General features: G+C 48.6%; 1 protein-coding gene across 3 annotated transcripts in view; it reads right to left on the bottom strand.

Moving 5' to 3' along the window:
* Positions 1-21,320, bottom strand: part of LOC138498128 (toxin S6C6-like) — a 600,232-nt gene extending 578,912 nt beyond the window's left edge. Inside the window, exon 1 of one of the 3 annotated variants that reach the window (XR_011278702.1) lies at positions 21,135-21,320. Coding sequence is in view for 2 of the 3 variants with exons in the window: in XM_069621994.1 (XP_069478095.1) it covers positions 21,135-21,186 (52 nt within the window). In the remaining variant the exon portion in view is untranslated. The remainder of the gene's footprint in view (positions 1-21,134) is intronic. The other 2 variants (XM_069621994.1, XM_069621992.1) reach the window with 2 other exon arrangements.
* Positions 21,321-23,073: the final 1,753 nt, after the last annotated feature.

Raw genomic sequence — 23,073 nt, 5'->3', positions numbered from 1 at the left:
TACCATTACACCCAGACTCACAAGACTTGACCAGCTTTATGTATAGAAACCAGAAGTAGAACCATACTCGGCTCACACAAGGGTACTGCGAGTCACCATCTATTTTTAACTAAGTGATACAGATGGACATTTGCAGCATACAGATGGTGAGCACAGTGTTACAGTACGTGGATGACATTTTGATTTGTAGCAAGACAGAGGAACAGGGTAGACAGAACTCATGCTGACTGTGCTCGCTGACAAGGGATACAAGGTGACAAGGCCACATTACAGTACTGTCAGAAGGAAGTGCTATACGTTGGACAGACACTATCGCAAAATGGCCGACAGATCACCCCAGAGATAGCAGAGACAATGCGCAAACCACCTAAGCCCACGACAGTGAGGGAAATGCAACAGCATTAGGGTTCTGCAACTACTGCAGAGCATGGGTATTTGACTACAGCATATACACAAGGCCACTATTGAATGCTCTGAAGGAAGCACAGAAGGGGAACAAGACACTGACATGGGCCACTGAGTTGACTGAAGCATTCAATGAGCTGAAGGAAGCAATATGTACAGCACCAGTGTTAGGGATCCCAGAATACAAAAAGGAATTCTTCTTGTTCTTACACACTGATGGTGTGGTAATGAAGGCAGTACTGGCAGAAAAAGACAAGCATGGGACACAAGCCAATAGCCTACTACAGTGGGAAGATCGACCCAGTAATGAGAGAACATTATCAGTGCGAACAAGCCTTGGCAGTTGCCGTATTTGCAGTAGAGAAGTCAGCAGCAATAACAATGGGGTGCACCACAACTCTTTACGTGGAGCACACCCTCTTTGCGATACCGCAGAAGCTCAAAAGCACACTGATAACACAAAGGGCATCAGGGTACAAGGTGATACTGAAGATAGTGAGATGTAGACTTGTCAACCCAGCAATATTCCTGGCTGACGTTCTGCAGGTAGCAGAGTATGCACACGACTGCACAAAGACCATAGAGATGTTCAGTGAGACACGTAAGGTATAGGAGGATGCACTTGAGGGGAGATATGTACTGTACATTGATGATTCTGCAACAACTGACCAAACAGATGGGGTCAGAGATACTGGGACTGCAGTGGTATGACTGAAGGAAGATGAGACAAGTGAGGTAGTAGCAAGTACGTGACTTCCATCCCATTACTCAGCACAAGCAGCAGAACTAGTGTCCCTAATACTAGCACTGAAACATATTGTAGAAAAGAAAGTGACAGAGTACTCTGACTCCACCTACGTGACGTCCACAGTACACTCAGGACTGGCACATTGGCTTAGGAGAGGATTCAGGAGGGCAGATGGGACTCCAGTATAGCATGCACTTCTATTTGGCAGATTAATCAAAGTAATTGCATGGCCAACATGGTTAGCAATAGTGAAGTGCCAAGCCCACGCTAAAGGGGAAAATCCCATCTCAAGGGGGAACGAAACAGCAGATTTTGAGGCAAAGTGCGCAGTGTATTTTGGGGGACTATGGGCGATAAGAGGGACACCAAATGCGTGAGGAGGAGCGACAACTATGTAACTGAAGGAAGGTTACAATGTATTACCAGAGACACAGATTATGGAGTTGCAGGGAGCTGCATCCAAGGAAGAGAAGGAACTATGGCCAAAAAGGGGATGCACCATGTCTCCAACAGATGCCTTATGGCGACAAGATAACACAGGAAAAGTGGTCATGCCACTAGCATTATTGAAGACAGCATTAGCACTACTGCACTATCCAACACCCACAGGGAAGGAGGTCATTGCTACATGCATTGGAGAAACATGGTTCTGTCCTAATTCGACAGAACATGTGGCTGAATTTATGAGCAGCTGCTTGTCTTGTCAGCAGTTCGCAGCAGGACATACCTTGAGAGTTGTGAGAGGAGCCATAGCATTTTTACATGTGGATTATGTAGACATGATCCAAGTTTGTCAAGGATACAGCTACATGATAGTGGTTGTATGCCCATTCTCCAGGTGGATGGTTCACATGCTGACGCCCTTAGAGCGGCTACGTTCTTGTTTAGGGAAATGGTCCTGAGATGGGGCATGTGTGAGGTCCTGTGGTCTGACAACAGCCCTCACTTGGCCAACAAAATGTTTCAGCACATCACAGCATTTTTAGGTATTCAGAATAAGTTTGCCTGTGCATACCACCCGCAAGCTAGTGGACTGTGTGAATGCCTGAACAGCCTCCTGAAGCAGTGCATCGCATAAACACAGCAGGGCACTAAGAAAAACTGGTTACGTTGCCCACCTCGCAATAAGCCTGGGTCTGACCTCCATGTAACGCCCCATGATGTGGTGACAGAACGGTGCATGCTTTTCCCACTTGCTTCTCCCACAAGGGCACTGAAAGAATGTGAGAATGGTGCAGATGTGTTAGGACAGGAAACGTATGCATACATTACTTCTTTGGTGGCTAGTGCTTCTTTTATCTCTCGCCAGATACGGCAAACCAGGGGAGGCCCACAGGACAGCGTAGAGAGTGACTGCAACAACCCGTCACAAGACTGTGAACTTAAAAACACTGTGAGTGTGGGGAACATTGTCCTCCTACATAACATTATTAGGCTCTGGAATGCACCCAGGTTCACCGGACCCCATGTGGTGGAAAAGATGGCAGACTGGTCTGGAACCACTTGACAGACATCAAGCCCTACAAAGCAGTGGCCTCACCTGGCAACAAAGTATCTGTGACCGACAGGGCCAACGTTCAGCACCTAGGAGAGCTACACATGCGTTCTGAACTTACACAGCTAGGGAGACCAGGACATTTTATGGTCACACACTCCAGAGCAGCAGAATTGGAGACTGGAACACTTGTAGACATAGATTAGGATACACTGTCTGTTATTTTTCTCTTCTATACATACAGTGTCTTCGGGAAACCACATGTAATTGCACTGTTTGTTCATACCCATGTTGCCCTCTGCCCATCACCCAGATACTTTCTCAAATTAATTTGTCCATACTGTAAGGAGACCCAGCAGATTCCGAGCCCGATCCCCTGGAGTATACTATTTTACCTTTATAGAGTATTTAGCCTAAACGTACCCACAACTTGAGTATGGCTAACTCCCTGTCCTTGCCACACTGAGAGACACATCAGTAAAGAAGCTGTGGGAAGAAGTTTTTGCATTCGTAATAAGTGATTATTTCGTCCGCGGGGCTTAAGAGCATTTACAATACTAACACAATAACGCATTACTTCGCACATTTCAGGCATGCAACTATGGGGCCGATTCATGGAAGAAATGTGCGCCAAAAATCGTGGTGCAAGCTGGCGCAAGTGTGAAAAAGCAAGTGCATGCGTGCGATTCATGGAAGGCCATGCGCGTGTTTCCCACTGGGATGTGCGCCAAATCCGTGCGTGGCACACACGAGCGCACACATCATTGCAACATCCAGAACGCCATGTGTGAGGCGCACAGCGCAAGTGCACAACGTTAGCGCACACACCAAAAAGGGGGCGGAACACGGGGCGTAACGCGTGGAATGGGGAACAACATGTGAAAATAAGGGCGTAACTGGGGATGTACTGCTGGGAAGTACACGGAACGCCCACACACATGCGACCCACACGTATTCATGGAATCGAATAGGGGAAACCCGCACACGGCCAAAGACACGCACAGGCCTAAACATGTCCACCACACGAAGGTAGGCGGTAGCGTCCCAGCATATTACAAAAGTGTGCACAAACAAAAAACACGCATATACAGCTACGATGAGTGACGCATGCTGTGGCCCCCTAGGAGAAATGACGTGTCACGCAACGCACAGGCATCCCATAAAAGCAAGAAAAAGAGATAAGTGACTCCTGTTGCCCATGTGCATGTAAAAAAACACATGCAGTACGCTGTGGCAGCCAGGAGCACAAAACATACATACGCAATCAACACGCAGGCTAGTATGCCCGTAAAAAAAGGGGTATGCGACAAACAGGGACACCCGCAGTGGGAAAAATAACGTGTGCAACTCACCGTCTGCTTTGCTTGTTGAAGAAGAACGCGTAGCCAACACCCACCCGCTGTGAAGTAATCGCGTGTGAACCCCAAACCCTGGAAAACACATGCACCGCTTTCCACGAAAAGCACGTACAGAGCGATGGAAACCCACGTGGGACCTTCAACCCGTGCCTGGGGAACGCCCGTGCGTGTGATGTCACAGACGCGCTTATGCGCCAAGGGCCTTCCCTCGAATTACACGCTGATGTGCTATTTTTCACGTGCCAATTCACTCCATAACAAGCTGGCCACGCGTCAACACACGGAAGACCACTCTCCTGCCCAGAAGGCCATTTTCCTGCCCCCCCGAGCCCCGGGTCCGCTCCCATCTGCCATCTGCTGCTGTCTGCCTGCCTGCTGGACATGTGCCCTGCTATTTGGTGCCTGCACGTCAGCCATCTGCAGTGGTCCAGTTGCTGTGCCACCCCTGCTGGAACAGAAGACTCCCGACTGAAGTTCCATCGCTACACAGCCCAGCACCAGGACCCAGTTGCCCACCCACACCTGCCTCGGGGGTTGCCATGTCGGGGGAAACACCATCGGAGACCACTGGCAACCCCCAGCCAGAGAGGCAGAGGGCTAACAGCTTCAGTGCCGCAGAAGTTGGTATTCTGGTGGAGCAAGTCCTGGTGAATTATGATGCCCTCTTTGGAAGTTCACGTGCCGACAATGAAGGACGGAAGAGGATCTGGAAGGACATCGTGGCTGCCATTAACATGGAGGGGGTGGCAGCCCGCAACATGGCACATGTCCGGAAGCGCTGGGAGGACTTCAGGTCCAGGACCCTCAGCAAGGCCTGACGCCTCTTGAAGGCTTGAAGGCAAAGCATGCAGAGGGGTGCCGGGTCCGCCTCACCAACATCCAGATGAGGGTCCTGGAATGCATGCACCCAGCGCTCCACCTCCAGTTCCTTCAGATGCCGACCCGTCCGGAGTCAACCGGTAAGTGTCCATGCGTACTGATTGGACGCAGTGCATGTTGAGGTGTGCTAGGAGTGTGCAGGTTGGACATATGTCTAGAAAGGGCCATGTAAGGATGTGTATGTACAGGGACATGAGCCATGCCGCATGTGAGTCCAGTCATGTGTGAGTCATATCAATGGTGTATGTGTTCAAATGCATGATGGCCAAATGCACGTGTGGGTGCACACATGTTTACATTTCTGTGTATGTACTATGGCATGGTTGGGGTGTGAAACATGGATGCTGGTTCCACCTTCATGTACGTGCATGGTGTACATGTGCGTGTGTGTGTATTTGACATGTGTGCCACTGTGATACACCATGGATGCAAGTGACACCGACATGTAGGAGGCTGATTGGCATGTATGTCTGGTGCAGTGTGTTCATGTGTTCGGCACTCCCCGTGTTGCATGTGACGTCAGGCTGACCTTTGGATGCTCTCTCTGTTGTATGTGTATGGATGGTGCTGCCTGCTGCAACATTCCTGTTAATTTGCGCATGTGTGTGGGTACAAATGATATGTGTGATGTGGAGTGTGATGCCATCTGTGAAGTTCGAGACTGCCACTCATGTGCAACTGTCATGTGTGTATCAGACCATTATACAGTGCCCTGATGCCTGTGTTCTGTCTTTCCCTGTCTGCAGCGTTAACTGATGAAGACGGCAGAGATGGTGCTGTGGAGCACAGTGGCAGGGATCCCACCGCCAGCCAGAGACGCAAGGCCCAGCTCCCCTCCCAGGTTGTCATCTCTTCGGGGAGTGAGGACTCTGGGCCGCGCCCGCAGCCGCAGCTGGAGAGGGTGAGTCCAAGAGGCAGGGGTCGGAGGTGGAGGTGGACTCCTCGGCAGTAGAAGGGGCAGCTGAGACCCCACAGGGGCCTATGGAGGAAGATGGCGCAGAGTCATCCGGGTTGTTGGGGGGGTTTGGTTGAGGAGGAGGCTGTGGAAGGCCCATGCACGGGGCCTGGAGGGGGATTCCACTGGTGCTAGTGGTGCAGTCGAGGGGCAGGGACAGGAGGCAGCACAGGTGGCCGCGGAGGTGCCTGTGTGTAATCCTGATCCTGTGACTGCATCATCCGGCACCAGCAGGGATGCCTTCATCCAGACCGGTTCCCAGGGAGGGGATGCGCGAACAACAACTGGCTTTCATCTCCCTGCGTGCGAACATGGCAATCCAGGACCGTGTTGAGCCTGTCCTGGCTGGGGTGGCGTTGCGTCAATGTGGCATTTGTGAAGACGTGCAGGGTTCCCGTGTGGACAATGCACGTTTTTATGGATGCCTCGTTGACCGCGTCGACCTACTAGGACAGGTCACCAGGGCTGGGTTCCTCCGTATGCTGGACCTTCTACCGACCCCCTCCTTAACTGAACCCCCTATGCGCCAGTTGTCCTCCGTGCCATCTTCCTGGCCAAGTATCACCTGGCCACCCTGTGGAGCTGTCCCTGACCCAGCAGCCGGGCTGGTGGAGGACACATCCCTGCCACAGTCGAGAGTCGGAGGTCCAGCAGGGGTGGCCACCCCAACAACTGGACACCTGCAGGAGGAGGACGTGCAGGCATCGACAGGCAGGGCACATGCAAGGCAGCAGCAGGGTCAAGGTGGGAGCGATGATGGCTCGGGGCCATCAACATCACAGGGGCAGGCATCGGCCAGAGGGCAGGAGGACCCTGGATTGGGAGTGTCTTCCATGTGGCAGCAGTCTGGCCGGCAAATAGATGCAGAGCGGCGGCAGACAGGAGAGGCACAGCTCACTATGGTCAGGGTGGAGAACTCCATGCAGAGGGCGTTGAGGCGGGCTGAGTGTCTCGAGGAAATTCGCAGGAAGTTGGAGGTGGACATGGCTTTATCCCTGCGAGACCTCGGGGCCAGGGAAGAGGCCCGCCTCCAGGACGTTGAACAGGAGTTTGATAATGCCCTGGCCCGGGACATTAATAAGTGAGCCGTCGGACTTGCCCAGTGCCTTTGTAAATAGTTCTGTAGGTGTAAATTTCCTTTCTAATTTTTTCCCTTGGGGCTCATGGACTATGCCCTGCCTTTTTGTATATAGTTATTAATTAGGTAGGATTTAGGTTAGGTTTCCTTTGGATTGTTGGGCTCATGGACCCTTGGATGTTCATTTTTAAATAGTTTTGGACCTGGATTTCATTTTCTTGGACCCACGGTGGAATACTTTTCTTTTTTGAAACTCTGATTTTTGTTTGATGGACGCACCCATTGGAGCCATTTTACTTTGGATTTTATTGGTTACAGCATTCATGTTTTTTTCCTTTTTTGGACTTCCGGACCTGGAATATTTTTTATTTTAGTATTGTCTGCTTTTGTTTTATTAATTTGGCTTATTCTTCAATACACTTTCTTTCTATACTTTACTTATGTGGTCATCTCTCATTTGTTTTGTGCATGTCACAATGTGGTTTTTCACAGTTATGTGTCACCATTGTGTGGGTCTGAGGGACATGTATTCATGGGTATGCTAGAGATTTATTTTCTATCATGACATTGGGAATTCAATGTGGAGTGGATGGAATGTTTGGTTGGGTGTTTGGACTGGGGTGGCGTGGGGTGAGATTTGGGTGGCCATAAGGGCCATGGGTCTGGAGTGTGATGACGTGTCGGGTGGGGGGATATGAGTCGGGGCCTGCAGGCAGGTGCCCGTAAATGGTGGGTGGGTGGGGGACATGAGTCGGGGCCTGCTGGCATGTGCCTGTCAATGGTGGGTGGGTCGGTGGGGGACATGTGTTGGGGCTCACAAGTGCGTGTGGATTTCTACATTCATTTTACCTGATGCGAGCGGGGTACGTGTATTCCGAGGGGTGCACGTGGACTTTTACACGTGTTTTCGATAGCGCGAGTGGGGTACGTGTATTCCGAGGGGTGCGCGGGAAGTTTTCCATGGGTTTTGGATAGCACGAGCGGGGTACGTGCATTCCGAGGGGTGTGCATGGACTTTTACATGCGTTTTCGATAGCGCGAGAGTGGTACGTGCACGCATTTTCGTGCTTGGAGGGGGGCTGTATGTTGGTCCCATGGCCTTTGCGCCGTGTAGGAGATTTGTGCGATGTTTTTGGCACATGGGGCAGGATTGGGGGCGTTATTGGCACTGCTGCAGGGTTGCTGCGCCACTCTGCACTACAGCTGGTTATGCCTGTTAACATCCATGAATACGCTGTGCGCTGAAATGGGTTTTGGTGCACGCGGCTGGCACAGAGTCACTGTGCGCCAGCCGCATGTGCCACTTGTGCTCCGATTTCTATGAATTACCCCCTAAATCTCTGAGCTGCGAGGATCAAGCAGCGTAAGTGAAAATGAGGGAAACAATAAAAAACATTACTATTAGGTCATGTCTATTACTTATAAGTAGGATGATGGGATTTGTATTTTGGCAGTTAAATGTTGTTGTTAGCGCTACCGCTGTCCCCTCTACTAACATTCCCCCAACCCAAGCAGGTGGGACGACCATGTCAGGTGGACGAGAGAACACTGATGATAAGGTAAGGAGAGGTAAGCGCAGTGTTGACACAGACATGAGAGGGGTTGACACATATCTCACCGACATTTGTGTCTGTCTTACTTGTTGCCACCATGAGTTCCTTATCACAGTAACAGACAATGTTCAGTGCTCAGTTGACCCTTTCTCATCAGATAGCTGGACATTGCTCAGTGAATAAAAAAGTCCTCACTCGGAACTGAAAGCGAATCTTTGCTGGGTTCTCTCAGGGGTTTCTTAACATTCAGGAATGCCTTGTGCTGACTTTGCACTGTGAGGAAAAGGTCGGAGTATAAGAAGAATCTGCTTGATTCGTTGCTGTGCTCTCCCTTTTTTCCCTGGTACATTTAAACAGCATGTGACCCTTAAAATTGAAAATCCTGGCAATAAAAGGCCTGTGAGGGGCTCCAGGCCTAGGTAGGTTGCAATGCGCGATGAACCTGCTCCACCGTGAAGTCCAGCTTCTTCAACCAGAGATCCTCAATAAACGTCTCGATAGACCCTTGTTCTCTATTTTTGGCAACAATGCATATATTATTGCAACCGAAGCGAATCTCCAAATCCTCACATTTTGACTGAACTGCTTTCAGATCTTTACTCATCGGCTGCATTCCCTAAACATCATCCTCAGTTTGCCTAATCGTTGTTTCCATCTCAGTCATATGGCACTCTCTTTCTCTAATTTGGCTCGCATAGAGTTAACGCTGGCAGTAATATCCTCAAGTGTAGTGTTAATGGAGGCAAACCCCTCATGCGTACTGTGAAAGATCTGCTTCCGATTAGGGGCATGTGCCAGCTCTGCTGATGTGCCACCCTGCATGTCCAATGAAGCAGTCTGCACAGGGTCAGAGTCTTAAGTGCAGCCCTGGAAAATGTGATCAAAATGCTTTGCCTTGCCTTTTTTTTCGCACTCGGTACCATTATTTAGTCCTTCCATAATGACCAAGTCCTGTATTGGGCACCCCTTAGAAGTTCATCTAGATGTTGGCCAATGCCTTTCGAAGAAAATATACTGCACCCTAGGCTGATTTTTATTTTAGGCCTTCTCCAATAACTACGTTTCTATGAAATTGGAGACCCTATAGGAAGAGTACAAATCTGCTTTTTGCTCTTCTGATAACAGACCATTTAAATCCAGCAGTTTATGATTAAAAAGCCTGGCTGGTGTCAAGGTATTCAAGGGCCTGACATATTCACTGTAGGATTCTGAAGGCCAATATCAGGGTACACAGTCAAATTCACTGCATCAAAACTACCCATCAAAAAAGAGTGATCACTCACCTAAGTATGAAGAATAGATCGATGACTGCATAAACTGGCCAAAGGTCCAATTGAAAAGATATAAAACAACATTGCTGATGAAGTAACCATATCCCAAGTGGGTCTTGTAGGTATATCACCAGCCACTTTACCATACAACATCTGCAAAACCCAACCATTTAACATAGACATATTTGATTGACCTCTTGCTGCTGAATCAGAATTCCTTGTCAGAGTAATTCTTTTATCAGGCGACTATTCCAAATAGCAACATTTCAAATCTCCACCAATTATTAATTTCCCATGATCCATTATATGAACCATCCCGCAAGTATGTCTAATAGAGTGGGTAAAAATCTAGAAGCACCCTCCACTTCTAGGTTCCAATATGTATTCATTAATATTACCATCAAGACGGGGGAGACAACCAATCGGGTTGCTCGGAATGTGGGCTGAATCCCATGATCTAAGCATGCATTCCAAACAGCCTGAGGGGTGCTTTCCTGTCCCACCATCTTCCCCCACCCTGTCCTTCCCACCGGTCACGGTTTCCTTCCCGCCCTCCCCATGCACCACTTATCTGAATACTTCTGCTGTGGCAGTTGCACGATTCTCCAGCCTTCTGGGCCATCATGGATATGCAAGAGGGGCTCCACATGAGCGCCACCTTCCAGCTCTCTGGTGGTCATATTAGGAAAGTATTTTGTATGAATGAACGGGATGCCCCGGGTTTCAAAATTGAAAAACCGGGGTGCTACGGCAATAACACAGATCATGTGGTAATGGCACCAAGGCTCATCATTAAGGCCCCTGTTGCACTCAGCCTTGTAACTTGAGCCCCAGGCCGCTTCTGAAAACTTGAACATTCCAGTGTGAGGCCTTATTGCTCGGTTCACTGTTGAGGACTGAATCTGAAACTGGCATCGGTTGACACCAGTACCCCTTAATTTGGTGTATGTGCAGTTTAACTGAGCATGATAGCCAATATATGTAGCACTTTGGATCTTATGAAGAAGATTTGACAGTCTGGGCAGCTTTTTGAAAAAAATGACATCTTGGTCAAAGCACCATATATGCGCTCTGACCAAGATGTCAGTAATTTTCATGTCAAGGCAAAATATAGTTTTTGTGTTTCTAATGCCGTGGGTGCAACTCAGAACCCACCACTAGTGTAGATGGAGTGTCCCGCATATTTATCTTTTTCACATTTTGTGTCATAGGGCTTCTTTGGTCTGATGCAATGGAACTCGATGTGGGGACAATTTTGAGTTTGTCCTCCCCTTGGAGCGTCAAAAACATTGATATGTTACTGAATTTAAATTAGATTGCTACAATGGCATGGTTCTAGTGAGCTCACAGATGAATTTTGAGCACTCTAAGGGGGCTGATTCATGGAATGAATTGCGCCGAAAAACAGGGATTTGTGCGCCATTCTGCCCGCAAATCCCTGTTTAACAAATGGGGATTTGCGGGCAGAATGGTGCACAAATCCCTGTTTTTTGGCACACGTAATTCCATGAATCAGCCCCTAAGTGTTTCCTTCGCCAACAAAACACATTTGTATCCATGTGTCAGCAGTGACACAAAGTGCAATCATTTTCAAAACATTTATGAGAAATGCACAAAAAGACTGTGTTCAGGGCAATTAGAACAAGCTGCATTGAATGTATATCTACAAAGCTTAAAAATGGGCACACGAAACAAAAGAAATGCATTTTTTTGTGTCAAAGGGCTTTTTTGGACCGATGACATGGAAGGATCGGGTAGGATTTTGAGATTGTCCCCCATTGGAGCCTAAATTGCTGAATTGAAATTAGATGCCAGCATTTGCATGGTACTAGTGAGCTCACAGATGAATTTCCAGCACTGTAAGTGTTTCCTTTGCCGAGAAAAGCACATTTTATCTCTGTGTCAGCAGTGACGCAAAGTGCGAACATTTTCAAAATCTTTATGAGAAATGCACATTGAATGTATATCTACAAATGTTAAAAATGTGCACAGGAGAAAAAGATATTAACTTTTTGTGTTGAATGGCTTTTTCTCTATGTCGGGTAAAACTTTGAGTTTGTCCCCCTTGGAGCCTCAAAACTGTATTACATGTTTGCTGAATTTAAATTAGATGGCTGCAATGGCATCTTACTAGTGAGCACACAATTGAATTTTAGCACTCTAAGTGGTTGCCTCACAGAGAAAAACACATTTTTCTCTCAGTGGCATCAGTGACGCAGAGTGCGAAAATGCTCAAAATATTTGTGAGAAATGCACTAGATGCAAAAAAAGACTATTCAGTGGCTGTAGAACAAGCTGCATTCAATGTACAACTCCAAATATAAAAAATATGCACAGGAATAAAAAACATTTTTTGATACACATGTGTATCAGCTCATTTCAGATACACATGTGTAACAGAGATGTCACAAGTGCAACCCAAGCTACACACATGAACCCCAGGTTAACCTAATAGCCTGATTTTCAACTCAAGCCCAGAAAAATAAGTAGTGTTTACTAATGTTTTAGGGCACCCCGTTCATTTGAACCCCACTTTGTTTGTAAAGTAATATTGAGGGTGTATTTTTTTAGAGAGCATCATGTTATGCTTGCGTCTGTCAAAGAATATTGTTGATGATGTCAAACCCGCCAAATGACCCACCTCCTCATGAAAATCCTCCCCAACTCATCGGAAATCCTCTAATTTGCCTTTAACTGAGAGCATACCCCGTCCAGCCAACATTGTGTCATACTTAATTCAATATGTCCCTGTTGCCCCAATTGCCCTGCTGTCCCTCAGAGGAGCGGGTAATCACTGCTACTTCCAAACAGATCTTCTCTACCTTTTTCTGATCAAGCTTGGCTTCTGCGTTTCGTGCCTGCTCTATGCTCTCCTTTTCCTTCTCTTGCCTCCTTTTACTAAATTGCACGAACTTCCTTAGGATCACCATGCTTGTCCAGTCTCGGCCCTCCACATCTCCTGAATGATCTGTATGTGTGCGGCAGGATCATCATATAACTTCATTATCTTGGCCAAAATAGAATTTATATCGGGCGTATCAGGATAGATAACCCTCAGGGGCCCCCATGCCTGTGCCCTATAATTATTAAATGCTGCTCTATCGTGGGTGTTCATGTCTTACTGAACTCCTGGATATCCTGCTTGTCTCCAAAGGTCATCTGACCGTTCCCCGATCAGAGCCGTGAGTTAGCTTTCTACTCCCTTGTGCACCCCCTTCTAAAAAAGCCTTCTGCCGATCTTCCAGTCGAGCAAACTATCGACCAATCTCCATCACTCCTTTCCTGGGCAAACTCCTGAAAAAGTGGCAATCTCCCAGCTAACCCTCCACACTGAATCTGTTGGTTGTCTTCATGACCATCAGTCAGGCTTCAGAGCCGCCCAAAGCATGAAACTGCTCTTCTGAACACCTGTGAAGATCTGCTCTCTAACCTTGGCTCCAGCTCTCCCGCCGTCCTCATCCTCATTGAGCTTTCCTCTGCCTTTGATATGGTCAATCACGCCACCCTGAATAATCGACTCTGCGAGATCCTGGCTAACACGGATCAGGCTCTGGTGTGGCTGACCTCCTTCCTCTTGGACCAACCCTCCCAAGTCCAACTTGGGTCCTTTCTCTCCACCACCTCTCTCTCCACTTGCGGTGTCCCCCAGGGGTCTATCCTCTCACCATGGGTTTCAATGTCTGCTTGGCAACTTTGACCCACCTGATTTACACCTTCTCTTCTAACTTCCAGTGTTATGCGGATGACACACAGGTCTCTTACATGCTTCCCTCAGCCTGCGCTCCTTCCCTGCTCATTCCTGATTGTCTATCTGCGATTCAGGAATGGTTTGCCTCCAACGATATCTGCCTCCACAGCCATGAGATGGAGATTCTTCTGATACTGCTTTCCTTCTCACCCCTTGGCCACCTTCCTTGGCCCTCTACCCTCTCCCTCATCAGAGGCTAAAAGCTTTGGGGTAATCTTGGACTCCACTTTCTCCTTCTCTCTTCACATCACAGACCTTACCAAGAAGGCCCACTTGCATTTGCACCTCCTCAGACGTATTCTACATTTTCTACCTTTTCTCACCTTCCCCCAGGTCTTCACAGCTCTGGTTCTCTCCATGCTGGACACTGCGACAGCCTCCTTGTCAATCTGCCTAACTCTACTATTCGCCACCTTCAACTAATCCAGAAGAGAACTGCAAGAATTATCCTTGACCTCAAGCCCAGGGACCGTATCTCTTCAGCCTTGAAATCTCTACACTGGCCCCCGGGGGCTGCAATGATCCAGACCCTTTGCATCATCCAGAAGGCTTTCAGAGGCCAGGGCCAGCACTATATGCAACTCTCTCTGCTTAAATGCCTTCCTTCTAGAGACCTTACTCAGCTACCTCAAACTCTCTGAGGGTCAGACGCTTCTCCAAGCTGAGAGTGGGAGTTAGATCTCTATCCTCTGTAGAAGCCTCCCTCTGGAACAGCCTCCCTGCCCATAACAAACTTGAGCTGGACCACCTGAAGTTCCGGAAGCTGCTCAAGACCTTCCTTTTCTCCTCTGCCTTCTCTCTCCCTCTTCCTTGTTAACCTTCCTGTCTGTCTGCTCTGACTGGTTGCCGGGTACACTTAGAGTCTCACAAGGTACCAGGCCCCTCCATGACCCCTCTTCCTGCACTGCCTCTGGGTCTACCACACACTTATTGGCTGTAACTGTAACTCCCACTGTCCCCTGCCTCCCATGCACTTACCCAGAGCTGCACTGCCCTGGCTGCACTTTCTGCCCTTGCACTTTAGTTGTTGCACTTGCACGAACCGAATGATACAAGGCCTAGCAGGATTGTTTGTCCTTTCTTCCCTTTGTCTCCCCCTTCCTTGTCTTATGGCGCCTGGAAACACTTGTGTACAGGCTCGTTATAAATACCAAATCATATCATATCATGTCCTCTGTGGCTAACATGACACTGTGATGCTGGAAATGCATCGGAGGGACAGGGCCTCTGTATCCTTGTCCTTTACTGTTTTTATCGTGTGTTCTGTCGTGTTTTCCGCACAGGAGTTCATGTGGGACTCCTGGCGGTGCAGCTCTCTCTCTTTTGGTTTGGTGAACGGACCTGTAGGATACCCTTATAACACCCATGGGTGGGGTACAACCCTGTGACCCTAGTGTATGTTTTTGGGCACCTGTGGGTGGCCCGCAGAGCAGGGTATGGGCTGGTGGCAGCTCCATGCTGAATTTGACATGTGCGCAGAGTATCCTCCATTTTGGGATACCCCGGCCCTGCCATTGGGATCAGTTGATTCCTGATGGAAAACAACATGGCCCCAGTGGCCTATTGCTTTCTATTACCCATTACCTTGTTTTCCCAAAGTCCTGGGAAGCCCTGACTCTGTCCCTTCCCCCTGACTGGCTGTTGGGTGGAAATGCCATATATGGTGTTGTTGTGAAGGCCCGGCCAGAATATCGGTGATGTATGTTGTGGGTACCTCCTGTGGGTGGGCCTGAGTAAATGGCCTGAATACCTTGTGTGCCTGATTGGCTGCCTGTCTGCATGAATGCCCGTAGTCCTGATTGGATGCTTGAGTGTGACCCAGCGGAATGAATGGGAGATCAACAGTATATCTGGGGACCTCTCACTGCTAGGAATCGTGTTCAGAAGCTGAAGTCCACTACGACGAGTAACTGGAGTAACTGACGCTTGACCTTGAAGCCCTGCTGGATGAGAAGAATTGCTGTTGCTCTCCTTCGCAATCTGAAAGCTGCTGTGTTTCCAAGGACTGACCCAGAGAGGACCTGGTAAGGCACCCTCTTCCCGATCTACGAGGGACCATTGTGCACAGCTGATCTTTGCCAACGCTCCCTGGTAGACAGACCTTCGACAGGCTGCCGACCCGATACGGGGACTGCTGCGGAACTCCAAGGAGAAGCACTCGGACTGTTGTCCGCCACTGTCAACGACCGCCGTCGCTGACCGGAGCCGCCGTGCTCCTGTTTGCCTAAGAACTTCCATTGATCATCGTACGCTCTCGTCTGCATCGTCATCCGCTTGTCTCCTGCAGGTGGAAGGCTTGACCGTCGACGTGCCGAGGAGCATCCACCAGTGGGTTTCCCACCACCTAAGGACCACAGAGACGCCGATGACTCGACACCCTCGCTGGGCCACAGTTCTTCTTCATCTCTTTGCGGTCCAGAACTATCGTCACCGAGGTGCCCCGCATGCCTCTTCCTTGCAGGACGCCAACGCTCTGTCGTCGACGAGCACCGCTAGGAACAAAGCTGTCACTTCCCTGACGTAGTTCAACCTGTTCACTGTCGGACGTTCGACGACCCGTGACTCCTGCCTTAAAGGGAGGGCACTGAAGAAGGGCCGTCGATTCCGCAACACCAAACGCCAAGTTCCCCGACACCTCTCGACGATCCGTGGCTCCCTCCTGAAAGGGAGGCAGTCAAGAAGCATCGGTCGACGCAGCGTCGGAGAACTCTACTCCACCAGGTACATTGGGGGGGGGGTAAAACCTTAATAGGAAGAAGTGAGACTATTGAACATATGGACTGGGTTTGTGCGATATATCCTTATTTTACAGGTTGCCCCAGTGGGGGGAATCTCCACACAGAACTGTGTCTAGGTAACGGGGCCAGCATTCTGCCTATTGTTTCAACCATCTTATGTTCCTGCCTATCTCTATTGCTGGTTTCCTCGTTATTAATCTGTGTGACATTTTAACCGTACAGTTGATGCACTTTAATGAGATTCGATAACATTAGTGGTACCACTTTATAATTGTATATATTTATCATTATTGACTTCCGAGTACGAAGTGCGTTATTGTGATCGTGGACATACCTTTGAATATTAATTATATAAAGACTGTGTTTTCAGTAATACAGTGTGTGGACATTCCTTTGTGGGGTTTCGGGGACTAGACTGTACTTAAGAACCAGCCCGCATCACCTCCTGAGAAGCTAGGCCTTGATTGCTCGTCCATTGCTACCATATAGAGAATCTTGGCTGGGGTCCGCTGTGCCTCTCCTCTACCATATAGAGAGCGGAAGTACAGACACCCCCTACAAGTCTTTACAGACACTGGCAGTGTGTTTCTCTAATGTAGTGAGTGAAGGGAGTGTCTTCATCAAATTATTACGGTCCATGTGTGGCCACCGGACATAATACGCTCTTCCCTGACCCTTTTGGAGCAAAGGAATTGAGTCACAGCCACCTTTTCTGGAGCTTTCCCTGTGTCTCTCCCCTGCTGCTCACTACGGCCATACGTGTACCACATCGTGTCCTGAGACCCCATGGGGTGATCTTTGTTGCTGCTACTGATGCGGGAGGTGGGGCTGCTACATTCTGTTCTCCCTGCTCAACATCCGATTCCCATTCATTCTCATCTCCTGCTCCTGTATTCACTTCCCCTGGTATTTCTATGTGCACTGAAACATACTCTGGTTACCGTAGGGTTCCAGCTCACTTTCTCCTTGCTCAAATCCTGTACCCATAGCGAAACTTCCGTCCTCAAGGTCTAGATTGACATCCTGTTATGCTAACCTTATCTCTGCGGGAGTGTCTGGAGCCTCGGCACAGATATCAGCTGGGTGTGCGCTCGATGACTGGACTACTCTGGGATCTGCTCCTGAAATGAGAATAGGGGCTGATGTTGATGTACCAGTACCTTCCTCTTTCCCCGTGTCTCTGGGTCCCTCCCCTAAAGTTTGGCTCACCTTATATTTCTTGTGGGCAAGCTCTCCGTCCTGCTTCCTCTTTGCAGGGGCACAATGTCCGTGGTATTTGTTTATGGAACCAGTTACATCACTGGTTAAGTTCCATGCCCAGACCAGCTGCAGCGTTGGTTTTTGTAATGTTCTATAGTGTGGCGCGGGTTGAAGTCTATTGGTCCTTTGTGCCTCTTTACAGAGTGGCAGTCTTTATGCAGGTTGGTGCTTCCTTAGCACGTGTGCAAGGCAAAAATAGCAGAGGTTGCCGCGTTCATATTGAAATGAAAGGCAAGTCAACACACTGATGCTGATGACAAAGGTTGCCGTGTGATATATGCCTTACTGCTGTTAGTTTCCTTTTGCGCTGCATTCCGTTCCATGTGCTTCTCTGACTTACTTGTTTGCTTGTTTATCTTCTTACAGGTATCGGGTGACTTTGGAATGGAATCCGAACGGAATACTCGGAAGGGAACGCTGTGGACTGCCCTGGTGCTTCTAGGGATGGCAGGCCAGAGCAGAAACAACTTTACTCGATCCATTTTGAGATGCCCAGGTAAGTAAGGTTTGCAGCGTTGTTCCGCAATCGCTTGTGCAGGCTATGTTGAATACCGGTTCTCTCTCTCTTGCTGTGCCAAGACGCGGTGGGCATTACGCTACCTTTGCTAGCAGAATAAGGCAAAGCAGTGTTAATTGCTGGGGTGTGGCTTATATAGTCAGCCAGACCCAGAAGCTGGACTGCATATTGAGCAACATGATGGTCCATTCCTCTACCATGTTGGAGGAACAGGAACTACCTGATTCTCTATCTGTTGCTGATCACCACAATGAGCTTGGTGCCAGATGTGCCAAGACAGAGTCCAATTAGTCTTTCTCTTCAGTTCCTGTGCCTTATGAAAGATAGTGCCATGGGGGAGGCAGCAAGGCCACAAACAAGCATGTGTGCATGGTATTGAGTCTGTGGTTGTGACACCTCCTTGATGACTGATTAATCAAGACTAACAATCATTTGTCCACGCCTCCACCTTCCTTCTTCTACCTCCTTTACCTGCCTATTCAATCCTTCCCACTCTTCACTTCTCTGCTGTCAATGCTTCTTCCAATTTCTTTCGCTCCTGCTTTTTAATTGCCATTTGCAGCCTATATTCTATCCTAGCGGAAGAAGACATGGTCTCATTTTCTGCCCATTCTCAGCCCTTAATCTAGTCTTCCGGTTATCGAACTCACACACTCTCGCTCTTCCACCCTTAATCTCTCTGCAAACCTAGCAGTCAGGGGAGTTATTCAGTTTCCACCCTGCACCCTCAGCCTTTCTGCAGCATTTACCATTTCAGGAGCTACCTTTCCACTTTCCTCAGTGTCCGATTATTTTGGAACAATAGCTGATGGAGCCATTACCTGTGTCTGTCTCGCACCCGCTGGCATAGCTCTCAACCATTTGTGCTGCAAAGGCGGGTGAAATCGCCCGTTTCTGTTTTTGGCGGGTGAGACGCCTATTGGAATGAATGGGCATGCATGAGACTTGGCGGGTGATTGAGCCCTTTACAAGGCGGGTGATACCCGCCAAAAGCGTGTGAGTTGAGAGCTATGCCAGCTGGAGTGGCCGCTGGAGAAAATAGTGGTTCAAACACAGGGTCAGTATGATATGATATTTTATTTATATCGCTCCTATGCACAAGTGTTCAGGTGAGACGAGGCAAAGGAGGGGAACAAGGCAGTACAATACAATGATCTTACTAGCAGGGACGTCATTTGGGGGTCGCCAGAGGTCGCAACTGCGACCTCTGAGGTCTCCCTTGCGACCTCTACTAAAGAAAAAAAAGAACATTTTTTTTTTTTTTTTAGTAATGCAAGCTCCTGGGCTGTGGCTCTTTACTTCTGGGGTGGCTGACTTTCTTGTTCAGGCCCCTTAAAAAAAAAGACTTGTTCTTATTTTTCTTCTAACACTTTCAGCATTGACCCTAAATTAGAAAGAATAGGAATACCAAATAATGCGTCTTTCTGGAATTCTATACAATAATTGGTGGCCTCATCAAATGTTTATTTCAGGCACACTTCAGGGGGTGAGTCACTGATTTAGTCTGTTCTTAAACGCCTCACTCAGCCATTCATCCTTCTGAGGTCGATAAATGAGTACCAACACAGGTTGGGTGATATTGGGTGTATATTTTTTCTATATCAAGCGCTTAATGATGTGTTATTATATAGCACTTACGCTTATCATTTGGTCATGGACGTCTGCTTGCATACACAGTAATTTGGTAATATGGGCCAATACACATTGAACTTAATGATACATATGGCGATCCATTCTTGTATGAATGTACATCACATAGTCATATCGTAACTATATTTTTCGTAGTGTGCAATGATATGTGATGCCACTTCCTGTTTTGTCAACGGGTGAAATGTCGTGTTTCATCGCTACCCGTGATATCACTTTGGGGCGGGGTCAAATGACATCACTTCCTGTGATGTCATCAGGGGTCAAGGGTCGTGTGGTGTCACTTCCGCTTCCCCTGGCATTTTGGTGAAATGACGTCCCTGCTTACTAGACCCAGTGACATTGAGAACGCGCAAGTGCAGGGAATAGGGAAGGGGAAAAGTGCAAGGGGCAGGGGAGGAGTGGAAAGTGCTGAACACGGGATGACAACAAGTAGTGTGGCCAGCAGGTGGCAAGTGCAACAGTTAAGCGCAGGGGTGGATGTTTAATAAGTGCAGGTAAGGGGACTATAGGGTTGCAGATACAGACTCAAGTGCAAGGGTTGCTATAGTTGTGAGGCAGCTGTAGAACGTTACGCGGCGGAACAGCACACATTACTAACATGTGTTCTCACCAACCAATCATGTTTACTCGTTACTTTGCGCCAATGTTTTTACATGCACGGCAGCCAGATTCTGAAAAAATGTTTGGCACATCTTATCACGTGCATCAAAAAATCTGCTGTCTGTGTAAAGGGCATTTAAATGTGTGCCTGTCATGGTTAAGGAGATTTACATCTGCTTTCAACCCATTGCAGATTAGTGCAAATAAAGGGGTGTTTCGGCACATTTCAAGGCACGCCCCACCTCCAAAAATGGATGCACTCTAAAATGCGCTGGAAACAAAGGTGTCCCCTGTCACCTGACAGATACAGGCGCAGGGGGACGCATCACATGATAGCGCCATTCCTGGCCCTGCCAGGCGTCACTAAGCAGCGCCGCGCGCCGCTGCTGCCCCACGTGCGTGTCCCTTCTCGCAGGGATAGAAACACGTGCGTTATTCCCAGGTCCCTCTGACCCGAGCAAGCAGCCATGTGGGGACTGGAAGTCTGCAATAGTGCTGAGCTCCAGCTACTTCCACTCACTTTAATGCACCTTCACCATTCATCTAAACATTCAGGGGATCTGCAGAGTCCCCCAGTTCTTTTAAAATTCAGCATCTGTTTTATAGAATTTATTTAGCTCCTAAACAATTTAATTAGATGCTCCCATACACCTGTTGATGAAAGTAGCCTTTTATAACATACTTTCTAAAATACATTAAAAACAAAACGGATACAAGATACTTTATAGAAAGCAAGTCTGAAGGGGTCATGGAATACTTTTGCTCTGGGTACTTTCCAGCTCTACCCAATACAGCAGCAGCAGCACTCGTTGGAGAGGACGGGGGGGTGAGAAGTCCTGCAGAGCCCTCCCCGCCCCCCACACACAATGGAAGCCTTACCTGTGCCCACCAGGACGGCAGTGGCAAGGATAGCGCCAAGAAGTGCCTTCATCTCTGCGATCTGATACAGCCGCCTCGGTGTGATATGCTGGGTCGGTGTGGTGTCTGTGGGATGCAGACGTCTGTTTTGGGGATGGCTGTAAGTGTCTGCACCTGGGGCCAGTGACTGCTGGTCTGGGGCTAGAGGCTTTATATATAGCAGTGCTGTTGGGAAACACTGTGTGATAAGGAAGTGACTCCGCCAGGAAACACTAGACGATATTTCACTGATGCCATGGGAGTAGAGAGGAACACACACCCTGCATCACATATGTATTTGTATTATGTGATTGTTCAAATAGAGGAATTAGCTCGGGATCACATAGCTCTCAACCATTTGTGTGAAATCACCCGATTTTGTTTTTGGCGGGTGAGACGCCCATTGGAATAAATGGGTATGCAGGAGGCTTGGCGGGTGACACCCGCCAAAAGCGTGAGTTGAGAGCTATGGGATCAGCGCAGCGCTGTACAGGGTGCGGGTTGCTAGCGCTTGGGCTGGTGTCTTTTGTTAATTAGCACAGAACTGTGGGCTCATTCAGTCCAGGACAAAAGGACCAACCGCAGCACTGAATGTTGCTTTGCAGGAAATATAGTTCAGAATAAAAACGTTAAGGTTCACAAGACAAGGAGCACAGCGGATAAAGCATTTACAGTTAGATCAGAGTAAACATTAGTGAAAGTGCACTGAGCTTAGTTATAAGGGGTCACTAGACAGTTTATATAGTACGTTGCTAACATCAGGATAACTAGGGCTGAGATGGGGCGAAGAGCAGGTCGCAGGCTTAGTACTTGATAAAGAGCCAGGTTTTAATGAGACTGTTAAAGCCCTGGTGGGTGGGCTCATTCCTGATATGGGGTCAGAGAGTTCCATATTTTGGGTGCTGATACTGGGAAGCTGTTTCCCCCTGCCCTAGTAGTTATAAGTTAGGTGTTGGCATCAGATCTCAGGGTTCTGGTGGAACCTTTTTGAGAGATGGCGTTGTTGAGGTAGGGTGGGGCGGCTTTAGTGACACTTTTATGGGTGACACATAGCGTTTTGAAAAGGAATCTGGAGTATATGGGGAGCCAGTGTGCTTCTCTCCAGATGTGGGGGATATGTTCATTTCTTTTAAGCCCTAAGGCTGCTCGTAGTTTGGAGTTTTTCTAGATTGGTTTTGGTGGTTCCTAGTAGGAGGATGTCACTATAACCTAACTTGGATAAAATGAGGGCCCGGGCCAATGTGCGACTGTTTAGAGGGGTCAGGAATTGGCGGTTTAGGGCGATCAATTTGGCTGTGTAGGCTGTTGAGGGAGAAAGGGCACTGATATGCTTAGTCAACGTGAGGGTGGAGTCGAGGTGGACTTCTAGAGTTTTGACTTGGCTGGGGACTGGAATGGGTGTTCCGATCGATGGTGATAGAGGAGTAGTATGTGTGAAGAGCTTTCAGTTTGGACGGAGAGCCTATGATGATGATCTCGGTTTTTTCATCATTAAGGCATAGGCTGTTGGTGGCCATCCAGTTTTGGATAATAGAGTAGACCTTATTGATGTAGGTTGAGTCATGCTCATAGTTGCCTGTGACAGGTTTAAGGCTCTGGGCCTCATTACGATGTATGCGATAGAGGGTTAACAGCGCCGGTATAGCTGCTGGCGCCGTTAACCCTCTACCGCCCCATTACCATGCGTCCTTAGCGCAAACCCGCGAGTGGACCAGAATGCTAACAACGAGCCCGTCATTAACGGGCCTGTTGTTAGCATCCTCTCCATTCCCATTGAGCCCTATGGGGCCTCAAATGGGAATGGGGATGTACCGGGTCTGTGTTCCTTGAATGGGGAAATACCGGGCCCTCCAATGTCGGAATGGCCCAGTATTTCCCCATTCAGGGAACCCGGACCCATTACCCGGTATGGGGGTAGGCA

The sequence above is a fragment of the Ambystoma mexicanum genome, chromosome 5q, assembly GCF_040938575.1.
Source record: "Ambystoma mexicanum isolate Mex_15411 chromosome 5q, UKY_AmexF1_1, whole genome shotgun sequence".
Taxonomy (NCBI): Eukaryota; Metazoa; Chordata; class Amphibia; order Caudata; family Ambystomatidae; genus Ambystoma; species Ambystoma mexicanum.
The sequence above is the reverse complement of the archived record's forward strand: the minus strand, read 5'-3'. Positions and strand labels throughout refer to the sequence as shown.